Source organism: Necator americanus, chromosome X (assembly GCF_031761385.1).
Source record: "Necator americanus strain Aroian chromosome X, whole genome shotgun sequence".
In the NCBI taxonomy this organism is placed as follows: Eukaryota; Metazoa; Nematoda; class Chromadorea; order Rhabditida; family Ancylostomatidae; genus Necator; species Necator americanus.
This window is the reverse complement of record NC_087376.1, coordinates 15,736,530-15,760,689: the sequence shown is the minus strand read 5'-3', so window position 1 is coordinate 15,760,689 and position 24,160 is coordinate 15,736,530. Positions and strand designations below refer to the sequence as shown.

At 44.9% G+C, this 24,160-nt stretch overlaps 9 protein-coding genes across 12 annotated transcripts; 7 read left to right on the top strand and 2 right to left on the bottom strand.

The window, feature by feature from the left end:
* Positions 1 to 212: 212 nt before the first annotated feature.
* On the top strand, positions 213 to 8,165 carry RB195_023383 (uncharacterized protein; the record flags this gene model as incomplete). 2 transcript variants are annotated; one of them, XM_064210791.1, is made up of 5 exons in its annotated part: positions 213 to 392; positions 475 to 623; positions 2,154 to 2,662; positions 2,772 to 2,908; positions 2,991 to 3,539. In XM_064210791.1, the coding sequence occupies 5 exons, from the start codon at positions 213 to 215 to the stop codon at positions 3,537 to 3,539; spliced, it is 1,524 nt and encodes a 507-aa protein (XP_064066673.1). The 2 variants fall into 2 exon arrangements, with proteins under 2 accessions (XP_064066673.1, XP_013304787.2); XM_013449333.2 differs by lacking the exons at positions 2,154 to 2,662; positions 2,772 to 2,908; positions 2,991 to 3,539 and adding exons at positions 7,738 to 7,865; positions 8,079 to 8,165 and having other exon boundaries at positions 475 to 619.
* Positions 6,122 to 6,592, top strand: RB195_023384 (uncharacterized protein; the record flags this gene model as incomplete). Its single annotated transcript, XM_064210792.1, has 1 exon — positions 6,122 to 6,592. The coding sequence occupies one exon, from the start codon at positions 6,122 to 6,124 to the stop codon at positions 6,590 to 6,592; it is 471 nt and encodes a 156-aa protein (XP_064066672.1).
* A 785-nt stretch (positions 8,166 to 8,950) lies between the features above and the next one.
* Positions 8,951 to 9,259, top strand: RB195_023382 (uncharacterized protein; the record flags this gene model as incomplete). Its single annotated transcript, XM_064210790.1, has 1 exon — positions 8,951 to 9,259. One exon carries the CDS (start codon positions 8,951 to 8,953, stop codon positions 9,257 to 9,259), a length of 309 nt encoding a protein of 102 aa, XP_064066671.1.
* A 93-nt stretch (positions 9,260 to 9,352) lies between these two features.
* RB195_023381 (uncharacterized protein) lies at positions 9,353 to 10,168 on the top strand (the record flags this gene model as incomplete). Its single annotated transcript, XM_064210789.1, has 1 exon — positions 9,353 to 10,168. The coding sequence occupies one exon, from the start codon at positions 9,353 to 9,355 to the stop codon at positions 10,166 to 10,168; it is 816 nt and encodes a 271-aa protein (XP_064066670.1).
* Positions 10,169 to 13,128: 2,960 nt separating this feature from the next.
* RB195_023380 (uncharacterized protein) lies at positions 13,129 to 13,392 on the top strand (the record flags this gene model as incomplete). The annotated part of the gene is made up of 1 exon (XM_064210788.1): positions 13,129 to 13,392. One exon carries the CDS (start codon positions 13,129 to 13,131, stop codon positions 13,390 to 13,392), a length of 264 nt encoding a protein of 87 aa, XP_064066669.1.
* Positions 13,393 to 13,489: 97 nt separating this feature from the next.
* On the bottom strand, positions 13,490 to 14,251 carry RB195_023379 (uncharacterized protein; the record flags this gene model as incomplete). Its single annotated transcript, XM_064210787.1, has 1 exon — positions 13,490 to 14,251. The coding sequence occupies one exon, from the start codon at positions 14,249 to 14,251 to the stop codon at positions 13,490 to 13,492; it is 762 nt and encodes a 253-aa protein (XP_064066668.1).
* A 33-nt stretch (positions 14,252 to 14,284) lies between these two features.
* RB195_023378 (uncharacterized protein) lies at positions 14,285 to 16,194 on the bottom strand (the record flags this gene model as incomplete). 2 transcript variants are annotated; one of them, XM_064210785.1, is made up of 2 exons in its annotated part: positions 14,285 to 15,442; positions 15,523 to 16,194. In XM_064210785.1, the coding sequence occupies 2 exons, from the start codon at positions 16,192 to 16,194 to the stop codon at positions 14,285 to 14,287; spliced, it is 1,830 nt and encodes a 609-aa protein (XP_064066666.1). The 2 variants fall into 2 exon arrangements, with proteins under 2 accessions (XP_064066666.1, XP_064066667.1); XM_064210786.1 differs by having other exon boundaries at positions 15,430 to 16,194.
* A 987-nt stretch (positions 16,195 to 17,181) lies between these two features.
* Positions 17,182 to 18,128, top strand: RB195_023377 (uncharacterized protein; the record flags this gene model as incomplete). Of its 2 annotated transcripts, XM_064210784.1 has the most annotated exons (2): positions 17,182 to 17,547; positions 17,634 to 18,128. In XM_064210784.1, 2 exons carry the CDS (start codon positions 17,182 to 17,184, stop codon positions 18,126 to 18,128), a joined length of 861 nt encoding a protein of 286 aa, XP_064066664.1. The 2 variants fall into 2 exon arrangements, with proteins under 2 accessions (XP_064066664.1, XP_064066665.1); XM_064210783.1 differs by lacking the exon at positions 17,182 to 17,547 and having other exon boundaries at positions 17,658 to 18,128.
* Positions 18,129 to 18,259: 131 nt separating this feature from the next.
* On the top strand, positions 18,260 to 18,598 carry RB195_023376 (uncharacterized protein; the record flags this gene model as incomplete). The annotated part of the gene is made up of 1 exon (XM_064210782.1): positions 18,260 to 18,598. The coding sequence occupies one exon, from the start codon at positions 18,260 to 18,262 to the stop codon at positions 18,596 to 18,598; it is 339 nt and encodes a 112-aa protein (XP_064066663.1).
* Positions 18,599 to 24,160: the final 5,562 nt, after the last annotated feature.

Below are 24,160 nucleotides of genomic sequence, written 5' to 3'. Positions count from 1 at the left end.
GTTTAGTGATCACAGGTAGCCCAAGATATGCCTGCTCTGGCCTACCGACAGCCTCTTCTGCAATCAATTATCCGGCTGCAGATAATTGGCTGCGGGTACCTAACGATACGCACCCCTTTTCACTGCCTTTTTTCACACTAGTGGACTACGACAGCTTTGCCACCTTTTCAGAAGAGCGATAGACGTGAGATTTAACTGTGAGCTGCACTGCAATGAGTACTCTTATTTGCGAGGAACCCTTCTCAGCTGCTGTTGAATCTGGACTGTTACAAAATGTCTGTCACTCCTGTTTCTTGTATTCTCGTGAGCGGAAGTTGAGATTTTGTTCTCGATGTTTAACGGTCCATTACTGCAGTGTGAAGTGCCAAAGGAATGACTGGCACGATCATTCAGTAAGATGCTGTTCTTCATTTCACTTTACCTATCCGTTTGTCTCTTTGATCTTTGCATAGATACGTGTACAAACGATTCCAGGCCGAATGTAAATGTTTGAAGAAGTATTCGCCGCGAATTCCAAGCTGTTTTGTTCGCCTTTTGGCACGTTTCTACTGGAAGATGTCGGCAAAAGGACAAGCTGCTGTCTCGTTCAACTCCAGACGCTGTTATGATTTGGCTGACAGTGAGTGTGTTCATATTTCCTAATAGTGTGTCCACAGAATTTTCTTTAGATGAAGGACCTTTATTTACCTGTAGTTATTCGCTAGTACACTAAGCAGTGACAAGTGCATACTCCTAGCCGCACCACATCCGGTGGGGCACTGTTTAAGACTATATTCAATGTATACGGCTTCTGTTTTCACTGCCTTGAAAGAATATCGAAGCACTGCTCGATAGTGTGGTACTAGAAATAAACGTAGTACTGTTCCGATCAACCTCTATTTAAGCCTCGAAAGACGGCGAAAGAGCTGAAACGTCAAGCAAATAAAGGTTCCATCTGAAAAACCTCGTAGGCACACCGTTAGAAAACTTAAACAGAAGTATGCCGAGTTTTCTCGACGCGATAATGTTTGAACTGCTAAGTGAGTGTGTTCTCACTTCTACAATTTGCCACAAGTAGAAGAAACTATGGTGCTTGTGTAGATGGGTAGGTTGGAGAATGAAGGTGGGCCCTCAACATTGCCCTAATCGAAATGTACTTAGGTCGCAAAAGATTGTTCCTAGAGTATGAAAACCTCTATAACTGATATATATATATATGTATATATATATATGTATATATATATATATATATATATATATATATATATATATATATATATATATATAGACTGGGAAGAAATCGGTCAGGCCATTTTCGGTTCTTTTTCTCCGTTAAGAATAATAGGTGATTTGTCTTAGCTACTCACCTCCACTAAGCCTGTTTAGAGAGTTTGGAAGCACTAGTAGTTCCGATTCTATATTTCTTTTTTTCTCTTAGTAGCTTTAACTTACTGTTGTAGGGCGGGAATTTCACCGTGTTATTCGCGTAAAGTAAACCCCCATTGGATACATTGCATTGGCACCTGAGGAAGAAGTTTCCAGCAGTCTTCGTTCATATACTGGGATATGGTCTCAATTCAAAGGCTAAACTCGCTCTGAACCCTGACTCCAAGTCTGTCTTTCTGAAGGCTCGCCCTATAACCTATGCTGCAATGCCAAGGATTTCAACCGAAATCGACCGACTTGTGTGTATACATGTGCCGGAGCCCGTTGATCACTCAGAATGGGTGTCGTCGTTCAGAAGAAAAATGGATCGACCCTTTTCTGCGTAGACTACTCAATCGGACTGAACGATGCACTACAATAAAACCAGCATCCGCTTCCAAGCTTCACGAAATTCAACGAAGGACGCTACTTTTCACAGCTCAACTTAGCCAAAGCGTTTCTCCAGTTGGAACTGGACGACGTCTCAAAGCAGCTACTCGCTATCAACACGCACCGTAGACTGTAACTGCTTCAACCGACTACCATTTGGAGTGAATCCAGCTCTTGATATATTCTAACAATGTAGAGATGTTCTTATCGCTGGGATAGATGGAACGGCCGCCTATCTCGAGGACATATTCGTTACTGGTTAAACCATCGGTGAACACAATGCTCGACTAGACGCCGTATTCAAGCGGATTCAAGACTACGGACACTGCGTTCGACTAGAAAAATGTGCTCTCCTGCAGACGGAGATCACCTACCTTGGGTTCGTCATCAACGCACAAGGACGATCCAGAAAGGATCAAAGCTATCCAAAAGATGCCCGCTCCGAAGGACGTCAGTCAACTTCGATCTCTTCTAGGACTCATCAATTTCTACGGGAACTTCGTCAAGGATCTCCACAGTCTACGCGCTCCTTTGAACTCTCTTTCGAAAAACGATGTTGTCTACACTTGGACACCAGAGTGCCTGTCTTCCTTTGATAAGATTAAGGAAATCCTAAGCTCGGATCTCCTGTTGACCCACTTCGACCCAGGTCTCCCTATCATCGTTGCCGCTGATGCTTCAAATTACGGAATGGCAGCAACCCTCTCACATCGCTTCGCAGATGGATGCGAGATCATTTATCACGCCAGCCGTTGCCTGACACAACCATGGAAGAAGTATAGACAGATTGAAAAGGAAGCACTCTCTCTTATTTTCGCTGTGCAGAAGTCCAATCGTTTTATCCATGGACGACATTTTACGCTGAGGAGTGACGGCAAACCATTTTTGGCAATCTTCGGAAGCAAAAAAGGAGGACTACGCCTCAATAGATGCTAATGTCACTTCCGAGTTCTCAGAGAACTGTCGTTATCTTTCAGTATCCGCCGAATCCATTCGGACTGCTACGCAAGCCGATCGTCTTATCCAGCTTGTGATCGACTATACGAAGTCCGGAAACAGGCCCAAAGTCAACCGCCATTCTCCTCTGTGGCACTACAACAACCGCAGAAATACCGTAAATATGGCGACAATAGAAGGATGTCTGCTAGCTGCATCCCGTATAGTGATTCCAACATAGTGACATCTTGGTCTTTCAGCACTACACAAAGCTCATCCAGGCCGAGGATGAAAATGCTTTCAAGAAGGTTTGTCTGTTGGCCTACGATGGATTCCGACATCGAAAAACTTGTCAGGACCTGCCCAAGATGAGCATCCGTGGCAAAGCCGAACTACAGTCATGGCCGAAACCACGCTCGCCATGGACTGGAGTTCATGCTGATTTCGCTGGACCGATGGAAGGACGATACTATCTACTTAACGTTGACGCCTACTCCAAGTGGCCGGAAATCGTCCAGATGCCATCGATCTCCTCAACAGCTACTATTCAAGCAATGAAGTGGATCTTTGCCAAGTTCGGAAATCCTGAGACGCTCGCCACAGACAAAGGAACGCAGTCCACTTTTTTCTGCTCTTCCTACACTGTTCCCTTTGTTCGAAAAGAAGTATGGACTCGACACGTAAACCAGTTGCGACCCAGGATCGCCACAACAGCGGCTAACACTTTCTTGGATGTGTTCGACGTACCACTACTCGACTCCGCGAGCAAGAACGATGGTGCTACGCTGACTGCCGACTCGTTCCAATGACCGCAACGCCTTCGTCGACCCACTCCCCCCCTACCGACTACAAATGGATCTTCGAAGAGTTCGATATCTAGATAACTTGAAAGGGGAGATGTTGTAGGATGGGAATTTCACCGTGTTATTCGCATAGAGTAAACCCGCATTGGATACGTTGCATTTATGTATGACCACCCGGTTGTTTTTATGTGGGCATTCTCTTCAGTGTTCCGTGTTCGACTTCAGTAAAGCTACTCGTCTTCGGCTGTAGCGACATCCACAACAGTTACTTATCATGGATCCTCTAAGACTAATTCTTGGGTTTTAGGGCTCTAACTGAGTCAGTTGTCCACTTCCAGTAATGAACTATCGATTGATGAACCATCGTCTCGTCATATCGGAATGCCATTTTACAGTCAAGGACGGTTTTGTGCGTTAGCAACAATATTTTGCGCTCTAAGTGCAGTTCGACCACAGTTCGATTAGAGCAGTGTTGAGAGCTCCCATCTCTTTTTGCACGGAAATTATATCAAGAGAGCAGTAGATTTCTACTGCTGGGGTTGGGGTATTGGTCTTTTTCTTCACTGTATTTTTATATTGGGCTCAGTAATAATTCAGGGGCGTTTTTTTTTTCGGATTTGGAGAAGCACGTGGAAATGAAAGGCACTGACGAAATATTTTGTGTCATTTTAAGGCGAATTTTTCGCACCACAAGGTAGAACATTTTGATTTCTTAAAATTTAATAGATGTTTGTAGCAACACATTCAACATCGTTTGCTCCTTACACTTGATTGAAGATAGAGCTAGGGCTGTCCGTAGAGGTCAGAACCGCGCGCCCGTGTGGATCTGAACTCTGCGGGCAGCCTAGATCTGCTCATGGAATTTCTACTGTATGCGAAGGCCATCAGACGGAGCATGAGAAAAGAAAGAATGTGAGAAATAAAAAGAAATGAACAGTATGAGCCATCGAAGGACCTATTAGAAGGTGGCTGTAAGTCGTTGGCTATAGTTCTTTTCTTAGATTGGCTATAGTTCTCCTTTTAATAAGAAACCTGACAAGAACACTCATGAATTATTTCTGAACGCAGTATATGATGCACTTAGACCTTAGAAAATATATGCAATATCTTGTTCACGGTATAAAAGATAAAAAAGGATAAAGTGTCTGGTGTTATTCAATCCGTTTGGGATGCGCCTCACGTTCACTTCAGTACAGAATCGTTTGAGGTTTACGAACGTGTAGCTGGCCTATACAATGACTTGCTGTGGCCAGCCGATGTGTCAAGACAGTGTTTTTATCCTCCCAGACAAGTCTGGTACCAACTTATCGACCCCGGAGGGATGAAAGGCTTGGTGAGCACCAGGGCGGATTCGAACCTTCGATCGATCGTGCAGAAAGCAGAACATCTTACCGCTACATTACACCCCCCCCCCCTAGTTACGGTATAAAAGGCAGATAATGAAAGATCGAAGGGTACTGTTATACTTTCAATTTATCTGGGGTTATGCATTGGTTCTCCTCTTACAATAGGAGGAAAACCAGAATATCGATATCATCTTCCGATCACTGTTCTCGAATTCACGAGAATATTGCTACCGTGGCATCCATAACTAGCTTGATCTTTTGAGCACGCATCCGTCAAGGGTGCTGTAATTGATGGCTCTGAATCGAAGCACATAACTAATATATGTGGTCTGCGGTGAGATCAAACCATAACATCGGCCGACACATGGTGAAGTAATAATCCTAGTTCCGTGTAAGAAAGATAAAACATCTGAATTCCTAAAGACAAAGAACATTCAAGTGTCCAAAATCAATATAAAGCAAACAATTTAGGTAAATTAGTAATGAATACGGTACTGAGGGGATGTCTTATTGAAGACAATCGGCTTAAATGTCGTGGGTGTTTTATCCATGAGAGAAGAGCAGCAGTTAAGCCTGCGCCAGTGAAATAAAACTTGAGAGAAAAGTAGCTGAACGCTGTGTCAAGCTGTGTCTAGTTCCGTGGTAACGAGAGCCGGTCCGCGACGTTAAAATTGGAGCTTCTCGAACTCATCAGAATGCTCCTCCAGTTTACCCAAGGTCCTATATATTTCAAAAGGTGCTGTCGTCTAGCACGTCGTCAAAGCCCATAACCTGAAAAGGGGTCTGAAGGGAGCATGGAGTCTTTGGCAACAACCACTCGTTTCGTGACACTGAACTGCCGAACGCTATCGAGTGAACTCCAACAAGCCGCTCTATCCAGACTTCTGCGATATCGCTGTGTGCCTTTTGCTGCACTGCAGGAAACACGCATGAGAGATCGGCCCGTCATCAGCATCGAAGATTACATACAATTATTGTTCTCATCAGCACCGCAGTATATGGTGTGCCATATACTGCGGCGCTGATGAGAACGAAGTAGGTGGCTGCGCTAGCTATGCGATAGCTGTGAGGAACGATTACAACAACCTAGTGGAGGAATTTGGCTCAACGTCGTCTAGATGCGCCTTTGTACGACTGCGAGATTGCTGAGGACGCAAACTCTGGATCGTAGGTGCCCACACACCTACGTAAACCGCTGAGATCAACAGTAGGGACGCCTTCGATGGTGAACTCAATGCGTTGATGTCTAAAATATTAAACCAGCAAGTGGTCATTGTCGGAATCGACGCAAATGCGAAGATGGAACTCGAACAACAATCCGATATGCTAGGAAAATGGTATTATTCAGCGGAGCCCACGTGGGACAACGGTGACCGTCTGGTCGACTTGTGCGAACAGACGGGCCTCATCATCGCTTCCACGTTTAAGGGGAATCATCGACGCCATCAGATTACATGGCAGGGTTCAACACTTTTAACGCCTGAAGAGCAGCGCAGGCGGAAGATGAGGACTCTTAAGCTTCAGCTCGGCTACGTTCTGGCGAGGAACATTCCTCAGTCAGATATCCGAAAATCTAGAGCTGTTTGGGACGTTGCTTTCGACTCTGACCACCGTCCAGTTCTTCTCAGCTTCAAGATACGGTTCCATAAGAGAAACCGAGGAGTTCTTCTTCAACCGAAAATCGGCTTCAGCTCAGCTACGCTCCAGAGCTGATTGGGATGTCGCTTTCGACTCTGTCCACCTTCCAGCTCTCCTTTGCCTTAAGATACGATTCCACAAACAAAACCATGGAGTTCTTAGGAGGAAAATCGATATGGCAGGTCTGAAAGACGAAGACGAAAACGCTCCCAATTCTAATACCGCGGAAGAAGCTTGCCTTCGCATCTGCGGGAACAGAATCCGCATATAAGTGATGAGGGATGAGAAGGAGGTACGTCTCATCAGCTGCGAAAAGATCGCAAAAACGAATGGACGTCAGGGGCGAATGAGCTCGAGAACGCGTGGGAGGACAAGAACCCTCGATTAGCCTATGATTTTCTGAAACAGTATGGCGACAAAATGAAAAGATGGCTGTCAGTGGAGCAACTCTGCCAATTTGAAGGTATCACTTCAAGACCTTGCTGAACCGGGTAGCACCGTCAGCTCCTGAACTTTATAGACCGACATATGCGGTTAACGAAGGAGCCACCAACCGAGTCGGAGGTTCTAGTCTGTATTCAAAAAATGAAGAATGGAAAATCTGGTAGAGACGACGGGATTAGCGCAGAAATGCTAAAATATGTTCCTCCGTCTGGGATTCGTGAGATGATAAAGATCATCCGTTCAATATGGGTAGACGAAAGGAAGCCTCACTTGTTTAGACACGCAATTATAATTCCGCCCCATAAGAAGTTATGCGTCAAAGACCCGAGAAACTATCGAGGAAATTTTTTGCTACATGTTACAAGGTTTTGGGGTGGATTATCCCGAACCGATTTATTAAACATCGCGAAGAAACAACGCTCGACGAGCAAGCTGGCTTTCGTTCGGGCCGATCTACGATTGACCAGGTGTTCATCGTCAGAAGAGCGATCGAAATCACTGTCCTGATCTGCTCCGCAGAGACCTCAATATTGTCAGTTTCGTGATATGATCCTTTGAAACGATCTGCGTCACGTAGTCTCGCCACTAACCTGCGATAAACCCCTCTGGCGAAGGACAGAGGAATTGATAGAATATTTATATTTCGTGTTATTTTCAAGTATTTATTCCTAAATCCACTTGAACTAGATCTTTTCCCACTTTTGGTCCACTAAAATAATTGAGAATGTCTTTTATCCCACGTTGTAAACGGTGCACATTATCATTGTTGTTTTCAGATTGTCACGAATTGGTTAAGTCGCCAAAACACATGGAGTATTTTTCTTCACTTTTCAATATTCTTGTGGAGTACATGTATGGCACAGAGGTAACCAGTAAGAAAGAGATGTTCTCGATATACGGAAAGGTGATTTAGCAGCAGCAGTTCATTCCAAACTAACACATACTTTCCGGTTCGTCGGCCTTTTTGCCCTATTGTATACGAATGTTAGATGAAGAATCCAGTGAGATTTTTGTGCTTGAAATTTTGAGCTTTTTTATGGATAGTGTTCCTCCGAGACAGATGTAGTACACTTTGTACTAATAACTGACATTATTCGGACGTTTTAAACTGCTTTAGATCACACATGGAAAGCACGGAGCAAGGAAATTTGGAGTATCGAACAAGCTCAGTGTTATGAGTAGCTTCAACATAGTCACTAGATAAGTGATACTAGGCGTATCTTTTACTCAGAAAATTCAGCAATTTCATAGTCATTTTTTGCGAAATTAGTCAAATTTAGAAGGAAATGCAACATGGAGATAATATTTCATAGAGAATTTCTTGCTCAATAAGAAAGTGTGTTTTGATTTCCCAATACTATTGATTTTTGTATTCCGTTTTGGTGCTAAAATGGAGCTTAAAGTGCACGAAATAGATCAATTTCGACTTTTCTTTTTCACATTTAATTGAGGTAGTAAGACGGTCAAAGTTGATATCAGTGCTTGTATGGCGAATGTACCTTGCATATAATTTTGAAGCGCATAGGCAAGTTGTATGCATCTTGTCCCATTCATCGTCGGATTAAACAAAACGAGACGACGCCAGCCACTGAATGTCGCGTATGAAACTGGAGGAGAATTGTTCTTAACAACATGCGACAATGCAGGAGTTGGTATTCACGACAACACTAGTATGGCAAAGAACGTAGAATCTTTCGAAAAACTAACGATAATATGCGCATCTAGCTACGAAGAAGTTGAAATTTTCTATATATATATACATATATATATATATATATGGGCCGCGTATGCGAGTCTGATTGCTACCTGCACGTGGTGGCCTTGCTTTAACTAAACGCAATCAGGCGTTCGAGTGTACACATTGGGAACGTACGAGCTATATAACTCGCGCTGTTATATGGCAAAAGATTCCTATACATTGCAAAAAGGTGCTGTCGTCCAACACATCGCCAAAGCCATAACCTGAAAGGTCAACTACTTGAAGGGAGCATGGAAACTTTGGCAACAACCATTCGTTTCGTCACGCTGAACTGCCGAACACTATCGAGTGAACTCCAACAAGCCGCTCTATCCAGAGTTCTGCGATATCTCTGTGTGCTCTTTGCTGCAGTGCAGGAAACACGCATGACAGATCGGCCCGTCATCAACATCCAAAATTACACCATATACTGCGGCCATGTTGATGAGAACAAAGTAAGTGGCTGCGCGATAGCTGTGAGGAACGATTACAAGAACCAGATGGAGGAATTTGGCTCAGCGTCGTCTGGATGCGCCTTTCTACGACTGCGAGATTGCTGAGGACGTAAACTCTGGATCGTAAGTGTTTATGCACCTACGGAAACCGCTGAGGACAACAGTAAGGACGCCTTCTATGATGAACTCAATGCGTTGATGTCTAAAATACCAAGCCAGCAGGTGGTTATTGTCGGAATCGACGCAAATGCGAAAATACGACTCGAACAGCAATCCGATGTGTTAGGAAAATGGTATTATCTAGCGGAGAGCACGTCGGGCAACGCTGACCGTCTGGTCGACTTGTGCGAACAGACGGGCCTAATCATCGCTTTTACGTTTAAGAGGACTCATCGACACCATCAGTTCACGTGGCAGGGTTCAACCCTTTTAACTCCTGAAGAGCAGCGCAGGCGGAAGATGAGGACTCTTAAGCTTCAGCTCGACTACGTTCTGGCGAGGAACATTCCTCAGTCAGATATCCGAAAATCTAGAGCTGTTTGGGACGTTGCTTTCGACTCTGACCACCGTCCAGTTCTTCTCAGCCTCAAGATACGGTCCCACAAGAGAAACCGAAGAGTTCCTCTTCAACCGAAAATCGACATGGCAGGTCTGAAACACGAAGAATGCAGAACCAAATTCCGCCAACGTGAGTCTATTCATGTTGGAGTACGGACCAGGAAGAAGCTTAGCGATGCGGATTCCTTCACAAAGTGCATCCAGGACGCTGCAAGGGAAGCACTCCCGGTTCTATTGCCGAGGAAGAAGTTTGTCTTTGCATCTGCGGAAACAAAATCCACGTACCATTCTGCATGTGTCGCACGCAGCACTGGTGACTTCAACCAGGAAAAGCGTCTTAGAATGAAGTTGCGTCGTCAACTCCAACAAGATCGCGATAACAAGTGGACGTCAAGAGCGATGGAGTTTGAAGTTTGTGAGAGGACAAGAGCCCGCGGAAAGCATATGCTTTACTAAAACAGTATAACGGCAAAATGAGAAGATGTTTTCCTGTCCTCAACACTGCCAGTAGCTGTCGGTGAAGCAACCCTTCCAATTTGAAGGAAACACTTCAAGACCTTGCTGAACCGGCTAGCACCGTCAGCTCCTGAGCTCGAGCAGGTTCATAGGCCGACACATGCGGTTAACGAGGAGCCACCGACTGAGTCGGAGGTTCTAGTCTGTACTCAGAAAATGAGAAATGGGAAATCTGGTGGAGACGGCGGGATTAGCGCAGAAATGTTGAAATATCTTCCTCCGTCTGGATTCGTGAGATGACAGAGATCATCCGTTCAATGTGGATAGACGAATGAATACCTGATTCGTGGAGACACCCTATCATAATTCCCCTCCACCAGAAGTTATCCGTCACGGACCCTAGGAATTATCGAGGAATCTCTTTGCTGCGTGTTATGTACAATGTATTGGAGCGCATTATCCTGGACCGACTCATTAAACATTGAGAAGAATCAACGAGCGATGAGCAGGCTGGATTTCTTCCTGGTCGATCTACGATTGACTAAGTGTTCATCGTCAGGAGAGTGATCGAAATCTGGCAGCGGTATTCGAAACCAGTGCAAGTAGCGTTTCTGGACTTTGAAGCCGCGTTCGACTCTTCTCACCTAAGCCGTCTTCTCAACGCGCTGTGCGCCGATGGAGTACCAGGAAAGTTCGTTCGCTTGCTTGGTCACATGAATCAACGAACAACTGCTGCAGTTCGAGCGCCAACCGAATGTACAACACGAGGTGGTAACTGGAGTAAGACAAGGAGCAGTGGCAGGACCCTACCTGTTCAATTTCGCCATCGACGACATTATGCGAAGAACAGTAGATTAGTCTGGGGAACGGTCAAGAGGTAGCCGTATAATGTGCCGCCGCGTATCCCGGAGGCTAATGAGCGTCGTTAATTGCACCTCGCGTCTTCTGATACCGTCATAATCGCTACAGTAGCCTGATTGCTCCTCTTGTGCTACGTCTTCAAGGCGCCCGCCCACGCCGCCCTCCCCTCCCATTTCGCCGCGTCTACCGCTCTTACGACGATTTTTTTTTCGTCGCGCCCACAGCTCTTATAATGCGCTTTTAAAATCGAACAAAAAGGAAAGTACCTGGTATTAGATGTTGTTCGAAGGTCTACATAAAGTGTGCTTGTAAGTTAATATAAAAGAAGGAAAGAATGAAATAGGTTCGTATAAGTGACATGCGATTTAGAAATGCGAGTGAAAATGAAATTATCCTGTTTCGACTTGTTAGGTGGAAAATACTCATCCATCTCTGGGAATGCAAGAGATGTTTCAAAAAATGTCCCACTGATCGGTGTTATGCTATCTTCTTTACCTTTTTCTCTTTCTAAGGATTTCTTTTTGTTTATCTAGCTGGGTAAAATTGGCATCCAACGATTAACGAGGCGCGAATAATGCCTCGCAGACATGCACTGTACCTAAAGGTATATCTCGAAGATACAAAGTCTCTGTTCTCCACTAACACACATAACCTGTCATATTGATTTTATGCAAGGAGTAGATAGAAATGAAATAATAAAACGCTGTTGAAAGAAGTTTGAAGAACCATACAAAGTTCTATTACATAAAACTGTATAAAACGTACAAGCAAGTATTGAAGTACTTGACTGACGCTCGATATAAACATTATATCTAAGTAAAATTTTGAAAGAAAGAAGTTTAAGGAATGTATACAAAGTAATTAGCGCATAAATTTACTGTTATTATAGGTGCTGCAGTTGAGGTTGAACACGAATTCGCTGAATGGCATCGTGACAAACACATACTTATGCACTACTAGTTTATATAGAAAACTTGGGGCATGAAATGTGTTAAATTATGAGATCTGTGAAAATATATGCATGTTATTCTTTTTCCTGGAGCATCTTTTTGAGATAATTTTTACTTATGTAAAGTTACATTGGATAGAAGGATCCAATTCTTCTCTTTTATTCCCAATAACATGCGCTTAGTTTACTATATCCGTACATCAGAATTCGCTTCGGCAATTCGCTTTGTCGCGGCGCGAACGTCGCGCGCGGCGTTGATTAGAGAACAATAGGGAGGCGGGGTGTAGGTGATCTCGGGCGGTCGTGGAGGATGGATAGCTGGTGGAGCGGTGACACAACATCGTCTTGCAGCTGTGCTCGCAAAAGAGTCCGGTGTATAGCAACAGTTAGTGAGTCAGAGACGAAGGGGATGCACAAAGGAATTCTACCTTCACGTGGGATCCTCACCGTGTCGTTTGCAGTTCGAGATTGGGTGTTAGATTTCAATCTTGAGTAACCGTTTGACCTAGCTATGCTTGTGGCTAGTTTTAGTGATTCCTCCCGTTCTCTATCCCCCGTGCACATTGCTGTTGCTGTTTTGACCATATTTCGGATAATTGCCTTTTTCATGCCATTAGGATGGGCTGACTTTGCGTTTATCAGTATGTTTTTCGAGCTTTCTTTGCGATACCATTCAACTCTTTCTGGGTTTGGGTGATTCCAATACAATTGCCATACATCGCGTAACAACGCAATAGGCTACGGCAGGGGAGGTGTAACGGAAGTGCAACATAGTCACACTCCGACCCGCGCGACCGCAGCGCTATCCCAACACGGCGTCTGAAAGAAGGGTTGGGAACTGTTTTAGGGAGCCGAAAAATGCGGGATGCTCATTCACATTTAGTTCCTCCTTTAATCGTTTTCTTTTCGTTGTTTCTCAACACGTCCATTTCGTTGTGTGCGCCCAGCAGCACGAGATGAGCCACGCCAGAATCACATTGTGACTGCACGACTCACCTTAGAGACTGTCTCAAACTGTGTGCTTACTGTGCGAGAACAGTGTCCACAGACGCCGTCCTGCATGCCTTCCTCGGAGCTGCAGAGCGGATCAAATACCTCATGTTTGCTCTGCAAAAGACCAAGAGCAGAAGGAGCGACTTACGACAAATGAATGACGGTACACTCGTCATTCGTGGAGGCTTCGTCGCGAAATGTAGCCGGTGTTGGTTTTGTTGTGCACCCATCTGTCGTTCATCTTGTTGAATCTCACGAGATCCTGCCACCTCGTCTGGTCATTCTTCGCCTCTGCCCTCTGCGCCAACAACCCATTATTATCATCAGCTGCTGCTCACCAACATCAGGAACTGATAAATCCAAATTGGACGCGTTTTACGAGGAGCTGGAGGAAGTAGTCCGCAACGAGAAGTCCTTCTAGAAATTCGTTGTCGGAGACTTCAACGCAAAACTAGCAAAGGCCACAGGAGAGGAATACAGGGATGGAAGATTTGGACTTCTTCTTCTTCTTCTTCTTCCTAGCGTTTGTCCCGCGTTGTTGCAGGGTCCGCTTTTCTGCTTCTTGTCTTCCATTTGATTCTATCCATTGCATCAGCCGTACACAAACGTGCATCTATCATATCCAGCTTCACACGGTCTAACCAGCGAATCTTTGGCCTCCCGCGCGGCCTCACTCCTGAAATGTCGAGCTTCAGAGCGGTTTTGGCAACAGAATCTTCCTCCCGCCGCAATACGTGACCAAACCAACTCAGTCGCGCCTCCTTCATCTTCTCAGTTATCGGGACGACACCGAAGATGGAGCGCACAGTGCCGTTGGATATTTCCTCTTTTAGCGTTACACCTATCGTCCACCTTAACATCCGCATCTCCATAGCGTGCAGCACTCTTTCTAAGGCTTTCGTCGTCATCCAGCACTCGCATACGTAAAGAGCAACAGGACGCACAACCGTCCTGTAGATCTTCGACTTCAGTCGAACAGGGACTTTCTTGTCGCACAGTACCCCTGTTGCCATTTTCCATTTCATCCATGCCGCATTAACACGTGCTCGACCTCCTTGATCAATGTCGCCTGTGGAAGTCACTTTGGATCCAAGGTACTTGAAACAGTTCACTTTGTTTAATTCGGTGCCATCGACACGAATTGAACCATCCTCTATCCTTGGCCCGCACTCCATGTACTCAGTTTTTGGTGTGTTGAGGCGCAATCTATATTGCTGCAGCTGATCCTTCCAAGACTGTACTTGTTTCTGAAGATCATCTCGAGACTCCGACGCGAGCATGACATCGTCGGCAAAGAGTAGAGTCCACGAATGCTACTTCTGGATTTGCTTCGTTATCATGTCCATGCACAGTATGAACAGCAGAGGTGAGAAGGATGAACCCTGATGAACCCCTACTTGTACAGGGAATGGCCTGCTTGTTCCAGCAGCACATCGTACAACGCTGGTAGGCTTCGCATAAAGCAGCTTCGTCCACCGCACATATTCGTCTGGTACTCTATGCGACTTCATGGACATCCATAACAGCTCATGTGGGACGCGGTCGAAAGCTTTCTCGAGATCGAGAAAAGCAAGATGCACGCTGCGGTTCTTCTCTCGATGTTTCTCCAGGAGGATTCGGACAGCATGGATAGCATCTATAGTGCTGCAGTCCTTCACAAAGCCGCACTGGTTGAGTGGAACGCTAACAGTTTTCCTCAGACGAGCTTCCAGGACACGCTCAAAAACCTTCATCGTATGGCAGAGCAGTCGTATAGGACTGTACGAGGTGCAGTCAGCAATGTCTCCTTTCCCTTTCCAGACAGGCACGGTCACGGAAGTTTGCCAAACGTCTGGAGTCCGTCCTTCTGCAACGATCTTGTTAAATAGAGTTGCGAGCCACCCGGACCCTCGATCTCCTAGTAGCTTCCAGACATCAGCAGGTATGTCATCAGGACCGGTTGCCTTGTTCGACTTCATTTTTGCGAAGGCAGCACTGACTTCGACGGCAGTAATTGGTAGAACAGGACTTTCGACGCTGGGAACAGTTGGGATGGGAGGATGACAGAACTCTTCGTTACACAAGTGATTGTAGTACTCTCGCCACTTCTTTAAGATCTGACCAGAGCGGTGCAAAACGGCTCCATCAGCTCCCTTAACGATCTTGGTGTGCTCCATATCCAACGTTGAGCGATGACGCGCTCTGACTAAATGATACACTGCCAGCTCGCCTTCTCTGGTATCAAGCATGTCGTACACAGCCTTGTAGCGGTTCGACTTCGCCTTGGAGACTGCCTTCCTAGCCTCCCTCTTCGTCGCTAGGCAAGCACCTTGATCTTCAGGCTGACGCGTCCTCCACCAGAGCTTATACTTGGACTTCTTCTCACGAATTGCCGCCTGAACTTCCTCGTTCCAAAACCACGTAGCTTTTTGTACCTTGGGCTTACCTAGAGTCGTCTTTCCCAGAGTGTTCTCCGCGGTCAAGGTATAACGCTGGAAGTAGACGACCACATTTCCTCCACGCTACGAGTAGGAGGGGGAGGTGTAGATGGAGCCACGGACGCGAAAAATACCTCCTTTCGGTCCTTCAGATTCCACCATTTGATGCGCTGTGTTTCAGTCCTTGGATGTCTCTTCCTTGGACGGGAGATTTTCAAGTCCGTAACGAGCAGTTGGTGTTGGGCAGCGACATGGTCTGTAGGGATGACTTTTGAATCCTGCAGAAGTCGGCGATCTCGTCGGCGTAACATCCAGAAATCTACTTGTGTTTCACGACCGCCGCTGGTGTACGTGATCAAATGCGATTTTCTTTTCCGATACTGCGTGTTAGCAATGATCAAGTCACTTGCAACAGTATACTCCAAGATTCGCAACCCGTCCTCGTTACGAGCTCCATGGCCGTATCCACCATGACAACTCTCGAATCCGTCTTTCCGGGAACCGACATGTCCGTTGAAGTCTCCTCCGATTAAAAGTACTTCTTCGCTTTCCAGGGATTGGACGTACCGCTCCAGACCCTCCCAAAAGCTTGCCTTCTCTTCTTCACTACAGTCCGCTTGTGGCACATAAGCAGAGGCGACTCGCAATTTCACTTCTCCTATATCTACTTTTACAGCCATCAAGCGATCCGATAGTCGATCCATCGCTGTGACGCTATTTCTAAACGACTCGTTCAATATGATACCAACGCCATTGCGATTTGATGTGCCGTGGTAGATGGTAGAGGTAGATGAGCTTGTAGCCATCGCCTAATTCCCTTGACTTGGAGCCTTTAAAGCGAGTCTCGTGTACACAACATATGTCAACACAGCGTTTTCTGAGACTGTCTGCCAGTTCACGACTTCTTCCAGTAAGCGTAAGTAAGTAGCTTCCCAACGTTAAGTGTTGCCAAGCGCACTGGATGTTGCTGGCGATGGCGGACTAGCTTCTTTCCCGGCTCCGTTCTCTAGCCGGTAGCCCTCGCATATTTGCCACATTGTCCGGGCGAGGACAATGCGCGTCGCTTCCGGGGTACGCCCTAGCTTCTGAAGAACACTTAGTAGACATTAGCAATATGGTGCGACAGGGGGTGTTGTCCTCGGTCGGCATGCACTAGCAAGCTAGCAGCCTGGCACCGGAATCGTCGTACTACCTCCTCACTTAGCTAGCCTGTAGCCTTCGCCCAAGGATCGGGCTACTAGCGGGGCACCTTTGTGGCATGGTTGAACCTGCCGAGACGAAGTCTCGCCACCATAGCTGCCCGACGGCGAGGGCCACCGCTGCGCCGCTTTGAGGCGTGAGGTAGGATTTGCAGCAGGAAGAACACTAGATCAGTGTCCTGCCGATACTATTCTAGTTCGACTCTGACCACCGTCCAGTTCTTCTTAGCTTCAAGATACGGTTCCACAAGAGAAACCGAGGAGTTCCTCTTCAACCGAAAATCGACATGCAGGTCTGAAAGACGATGAATGCAGAACAAAATTCCACCAACGTGTGTTTATTCATGTTGGAGTACGGACCAGGAAGAAGCTTAGCGATGCGGCTTCCTTCACAAAGTGCATCCAGGACGCTGCAAGGGAAACGCTCCCGGTTCTATTGCCGCGGAAGAAGTTTGTCTTTGCACCTGCGGAGACAAAATCCACGTACAGTTCTGTATGTGTCGCGCGCAGCGCTGGTGACTTCAGGAAAAGCGTCTTAGAAGGAAGCTGCGTCGTCAACTGCAACAAGACCGCGATAACGAGTCGTCAAGAGCGATGGAGTTTGAGAAGGTGTGGGAGGACAGGAACCCGCGGAAAGCCTATGCTCTACTAAAACAGTATAGCGGCAAAATGAAAAGATGTTCTCCTGTCTCCAACACTGCCAATGGAGTAGCCGTCGGTGAAGCAACCCTTCCAATTTGGAGGGAACATTTCAAGACCTTGCTGAACCGGCTAGCACCGTCAGCTCCTGAACTCGAGCACGTTCATAGACTGACGTATGCGGTTAACGAGTCGGAGGTTCTAGTCTGTATTGAAAAAACGAGGAATGGAAAATCTGGTAGAGACGACGGGATTAGCGCAGAAATGCTAAAATATCTTCCTCCGTCTGAGATTCGTGAAATGACAAAGATCATACGTTCAGTATGGATAGACGAAAGGATACCTGACTCGTGGAGACACGCTATCATAATTCCCCTCCAGAAGAAGTTATCCGTAACGGACTCTAGGAATCATCGAGGAAGCTGCGTGTTATGGACAAGGCTCTGGATACGATTATCCTCGACCGACCTATTGAACATCGCAAAGAAATAACGCGCGACGAGCAAGCTGGCTTTCGTCCTAGCCGATCTACGATTGACCAGGTGTTCATCGTCAAGAGAGTGATCGAAATCCGGCAGCGATATTCGAAGCCAATGCAACTAGCGTTTCTGGACTTTGAAGCCGCGTTCGACTCTTCTCACCGAGGCCGTCTTCTCAACGCGCTGTGCGCCGATGGAGTGCCAGGAAAGTTCGTTCACTTGCTTTATGACATGAATCAACGAACAACTGCTGCAGTTCGAACACCAGCCGGATGTACAACACCGTTTGAAGTGGTAACTGGAGTAGGACAAGGGGCAGTACCAGGACCTTTCCTGTTCAATTTCGCAGTCGACGACATTATGCGAAGAACAGTCGACCAGTGTCCTGCCGACATTGTCTTAGCACCATCAGGGTGCCTCTGACTGATCTCGAGTACGCCGACAATGTTGTTATATTCGCGGAAAGCAGTACGAAACTTCAGCATGTTGTCAACCTTGTATCGAAGTTGGCTGCAGCCTATGGACTACGTCTACGCCCTGATAAATGCGAGCAGATGTGGACCTCTTCGAGACCTCGAGCGGGGATCAGGGTGGACGGAGAACCGAGAGAACTCGTCGATGATTTCTGTTACCTGGGCTGTACGCTGAAGAACAACGGCAACGAGAAAGATATTCAGCAAAGTTGCGCTAAGACAACTTCTGCATTTAACTCCTTAACGAAATATCTGTGGTCGACCCCCATCACTAACGAAGTCAAGGTGCGGGTCTACCTGTCCGCCATTCGCTTCATCATGATGTACGGATCGGAGACTTGGGCAGCACCATCTAAGGTGATGGAGAGGATTGATTGCACGGAACGAAAGTTGCTTAGGCGGCTACTTGGCTACTTTTGACAAAGAGTATGCCACAATGAAGATCTTTACGCAGAAATTGATGTTGTATACCGGTGGATGACACGTGGAAGATGCCCACATCTTGCACCGCCTTCGAAAGTGACTAAAGTAAATCGTCTTCGCTTGTTCAACGAGCTCTGAGGAGTTTGTCGGGTTCGAGCAGGAAGAAGCCACCTGGCCGAAAACGGAAGTTCTGGACTGGGGTGGTGAAAGAGCACCTGAGGACACTCGGCGTGGATAGGCAGTTCAGGTGAGACGTAAGGTTTCACAGAATATGGAATAGCGACGAATGGATAGATTCTGTGCAAGTCTCGCAGAAGATCGAGAAGGTTGGGCAGAGCTGTGTTCAAGGACGGCTCATCTCGGATGCGGGTAATCGCGTCAGGCGATGACATCAGCTCGCCGATTAAGTGAGTAAATACATATATAATAGGTGAAATAAAAAGTCCTGAGCATTTTTCGCTTTATTTCGACGGCGAAATTAATATATTTAGGACTATCCGGTTTAGATCAAATATCAAATAAATATGCGCCGTTTTGTTCGATAACTTTTGTTCATTTTGATGGCAATTTCATAATTCCGCACTTGAAGAAGTCCTCGTTCTTGCTGGCAAAAAAAAAATTTGACCACCTCATTTTCACTAACCTCTCTTGAGGCCAGTTTGCTACCATCTAGAAAATTTTGCAAATGCTTGAAAAAGTGATAGTCGCTTGGTGCCAGGTCTGGGCTATATGGCGGGTGCGGTAAAACCATTCATCTAATCTGGGACTTCTAATTTGTCGCTAAAGATGTGTGCGTATTGACGTTTTCTTCGGCACCCGTGCATCAAGCTTTTTGAGATCAGCCTTATGCAAATGGTTCCAAACGGTTTCCTTGCTTATCTTTAGTTCCTGTGCAATAGAATACTTGCTCACATGGCGATCCGACTTGACGATTTCCATGAGTTTAGCGTCATTTTCGACGATTAGATTGGAATACTGGAACATGCCTCATCTTCAATGTCCACGTTACCGGAACGGAGTAGTTGTAACCACAGCCTTGCAGCTGCGTTCGATATTGTATTAAGTCCAAAAACGGCACAAATGTTTTGGCCGCTTGCTCCGCTTGCTTTTCACCTTGGTCGTAGTAGTACTGAAGAATGTATCAAATCTTCTTTTTTTTATCTCCATTTTGAAACGCTGAGCCCCACCAAACACAAGATTGAGAGAGAGAAGTTCTACAGAGTTTATTACGACTAGCGTTTCGGCGTCGTCGCCTTCGTCAGAGCCTTGAAACTCAGATCATTTGTAATATATCCTCTTAAATGCCTCATCCAGAACAAATCATCATTCCCTAACATGTTACATCCAAAATCGAAACCAAAAGAGTCCAAATCGTTCTGCCTACCTAAGTAGTCGCGTTGCCGTGATATTAGCGGACCTGCGCGTGATAAAATCGGTCCGCTAATACTAATTAGGATGCAACCCGGATATGACCCCGTAGATCAAAACTCGCAATCTTTATACTGAGCCATCCTATTGGTCACGCTATGCCTTCTTCCTTACTATTCATTCAGGACATTTAGCGTTTATCCAAAACGCCTCCACAGTTTTGCGAGCCACAATTTCGCGTTCGTACGATAAGATCGTGGCAGCTATGCAGAATGGAGAATTTTCATGCCACTTTCTGCGATGAGTTTCGAGAGGGGTTGCAGAGTTTGAATATTTCATCCCATCTAGATGTTCTTTAATACGAACACAAAGAGGTCGCCCTGTTTCGCCAATGTATTGTTCGCCGCATGTTTTGCACGAAACTAAATAAACTACACCAGAGATCATGCAGTCGCCTACCCTACCAAATGGGCATATTACCTAGTTTGGAGTCAGGCAAATGCGATCGTGTATTCTGTTTCGTACTAACTGCTTCTTGAGATTTGTAGAAGGTACTTCCACAACTCTCACTTGGTCATCGAGACCACACCTAACCAGGCTGGCTCTTATCGCCTTACTCAGGTCGTCGGTTATGAAAGTGTAGGTAAGAAATTGATCTTTTTCAAGTCATCCTCTGTGGCATAATATCTTTGCGCAATAAGACCTGGCCGCTGAGGTACATCAGCAATCTAACCATTAGAAGTTGCGATTCTCTGCGCTAGGTTAACCGCATCGATCCGCTCCTGGACATCAGATGTCACCCTTACGGCTGTCCTAAAGATGTTCCGAATGACTGATTTCCTGGTCTTCCAACAGTGAGCGGAACTATTAGGTTGAGTCGAAAGTTCTTGGACAATGTGGTACTGATGATTTCTAGAGATCATCACCAGGGTCAAGCGTATAGTTGGGAAAAATCCCTCATAAAAACGACCCCCCCCCCCCCCCCCTCCCCCTCGCAGACCCTCCCAAAAACGACCCTCTAAAACCTAACAAAAATGACCATCTCGTTCCTACCAGTATAGCTGCCCACACAGCAGTCAAAATTTGGTATAACAAAAAATTTAAAAAACAAATAAACGCCTAATAAATAAATTAAAACAATGCGATGTAATAAACAAATAATAAATTATTTTAAAAAAATAGTAATGCTACAAGTAAAACAAAATACATATTGTAATGCAGCGATATTAATGAAATAAATAATAACTAGAAACTATATGTTCATGTTAATTATATGTTCAAGATGCCGCATGACGTGTGCCAGATGGAAAAAGATCAAGAAAAATAAAAGTTTTAAACAATAGACAAAAGTTCGATCCCCGCCGGAACCATTATTTCTGCAAAACGAAAAAACAGCTGGAAAAGAAGGAGAACACCTTTTGAAACAATTTTCACACTATTTTCAACTATTAATAAACAATTTTACTCATCGACAATGGAAATGAACGGATGAGAGTTCGATCCCCGCCGGAATCTAGATTTTTGCAAAACCGAAAAAAAGCACTGAGGAGAACATTTCACCGGCAATTTTTTGAAATTGTATTTAGAGCACTGTTTGTCACATACAAGTGTTATATAGAGGTTATTTTAGCGATTAAAACCGGATCTTAATTGGAAATTACTGCTGGACAGGTCGGATTTTGTGACCTTGAAATAGACATGAATAACTCACTAGCGAAGAGACATAAGAAGATAAAGATGGGTAGAATGTAGGTGGCTGCGTTGTGTAGAAGAAGATTTGCGCTACAAAACGGCCAGAAAATCTTTTGCAGGGACCCTCTGGTTTTTTTGAAACCTAGTTGAGAAATGGTTGAGAAATTTGGCATTTTTCTCAACTTTTTCTCAACTAGCTTTTTTAGAGAAGAAAAGTACCTGTAAAAAAGTAAAAGCAAATTACGATAGCAAAAATCCTCCTCTACAACATACTTTAAACTGAATTCGTTTTTATTAACTATGAGCAGAGTTATGGAAATGTGTTTGAAGTCACACAGATTTTGACGCGTTGCCGAAAATCTGAGATTTCGCTCTTTTTCCCGTTGCGAGCATACGGTAGCGCCGTTGAAAAATTCGACTCCTTTTTTTTATAGAGCATCAAGGAAAACCCTTGACTGCAAGTTTTGGCCTCTGTAGGTGTTCTGGTTCTCTCAAAAGCTAGTTGAGAAAAACTCGAAAATTTGAGACAAAAATTGGGATTTTTCTCAACTAGGTTTCAAAAAGACTAGGAAAGCTAGAGCCACAAAACTTTGTAGAAATATAGAAGAAATCTCTCTCTACAGATCGCAGCCAGCTTTATTGCATAAAATTCACTTAGAGTGTAGATATTCAGAAACTCGTAGAGCCTATTTTGTAGTAATTTTAACCCTAATTGCGCCTGTAGATGTCCTTTTTCGCTCAGTAGCAGCATCAGAATTGCTTTTTCGACTGAAAGTAAGAAGTTCGTCACTGTAAGATGAGAAATGTGCTCTCTAAATTCTTTTACGCCAAATGCAAAAATACCACCTTTGCAGGGATTGATCCCTGATCGTCACAATAAAAACAGCCCGGCATCTCGTTGAGCCATCCAAACTTGGGAATTCAGCAGCATCAGCCCTATTTCAACAGAGCGTGTAATGGCCAATTAACAGATGTCCTTATCGAAGTCTTTGTAATCGCGCATAAATAAGTCTGCACTACACTTACCAATTTGAGCCAGCGTACTTGCTTTTCATTGCAGCTATGCTTCTACTTTTACTTAGTGCTCTTACACTTCTGTTAGCTTCTGAAGGTCTCGTTTGTCAACCGTTCCTAAGCGAATTTTCGACGCTGCGTTCCCGTACAACTGCAGATCTTCAATATATTGACTTGGCTGTGACGAAGAGTGCCGAAGCACTGTGCAAGCTATGAAGATTGCCTTTTATGGTACTCAATACGAAGTCACCTCTGGTTAGTTTCATTTCTTTCATATAAATTAGTAACAGACAATTTTGTTGTGTAGACTGTAACTTTGTAATTTTGTTTTGTAGAACTGTAATTTTGTAGTGCTTAGACTTGATGGGTTTGACAAAAAGTCGATTTTTTGAAAGAACAAAAACTTTCAGGTAGTTAATTGCATTTGAAATAATTGGTTTCCTATTTTATCACATCATAACATTATCACTTTATTTATTATTCATCACATTTGTTCAAGATTTCAATTGTTTTGGTTTGTGCCACCGAAGCGACTCCGACGTCATCAAGCATCAGTTGGAGCAGCAAAAAATGCTAAGTCGTCCATCTTCAAGATTGGCTGAAAAGCGTAGTAGTTTCATCTCCAGAATTATGAAGAATAAATTTTTTAAAAATCATTTTTTGGTTTGTGTACCCTCTTTTTATCCTAACTTTCTATGCTACATGTCTTCCTCAACTGCAACCGCGAGTCTTCTTCAATCGTTTATTCGAATATTAAAAAAAAATTATTTATTCTATATCATTTATTTTATATTAAACAGAACTCAAGTACTGAATATGCATCATTGATGTTTTTTCTTCTTTGAGACAACTCTTCCATTTTTTAGTCGCAGATATCGGGACCTGAAAAAAAGCCTTAGGATACGTTTTAGTTGTGAATATCTTCTGATATGCGATAAAAACATGGCATTCACTGCTGATCATCCTTCAAGTTTCAGCACTACTTCTGAAAAGAAGCAGTTTTCACTCCTGTTTTTCTGCTGAATGTCGCATACCTAAATTACACTTCATTTTGTACACCTTAATATGTGTTTGTTTGAAAACGACAACCCCGTCTCCATTTTCTCTTTGCTCCTTTCATTTTTTCTGATTTTCCGACCCCTACTTGAATTTTTTCTTAATTTTCCGACCCTCTCTTACGACCCCCCCTGACCCGACACCCCTCTTACGACCCCCTGTTGAGAAATTCTCAACACACGCTTGACCCTGATCATCACTCAGCAAAGAGCCGACAAAAATGTGTTAGCTACCGTTTGATAGGGTATAAAAGGCTCTTCAAAGTGTAGGTTAACAATTACACTGAACCACTTCCTTTTTACCCACCATGCCGCGCAATTTCAAGCCGTCGTCACTCCGCCTTCACAACATTATGCTCTTTCTCCATCTATCTGACCAAGAACCTGCGGATATCGGTAGACGTCTGAAGGAAGTTTACAAGGAGCACGC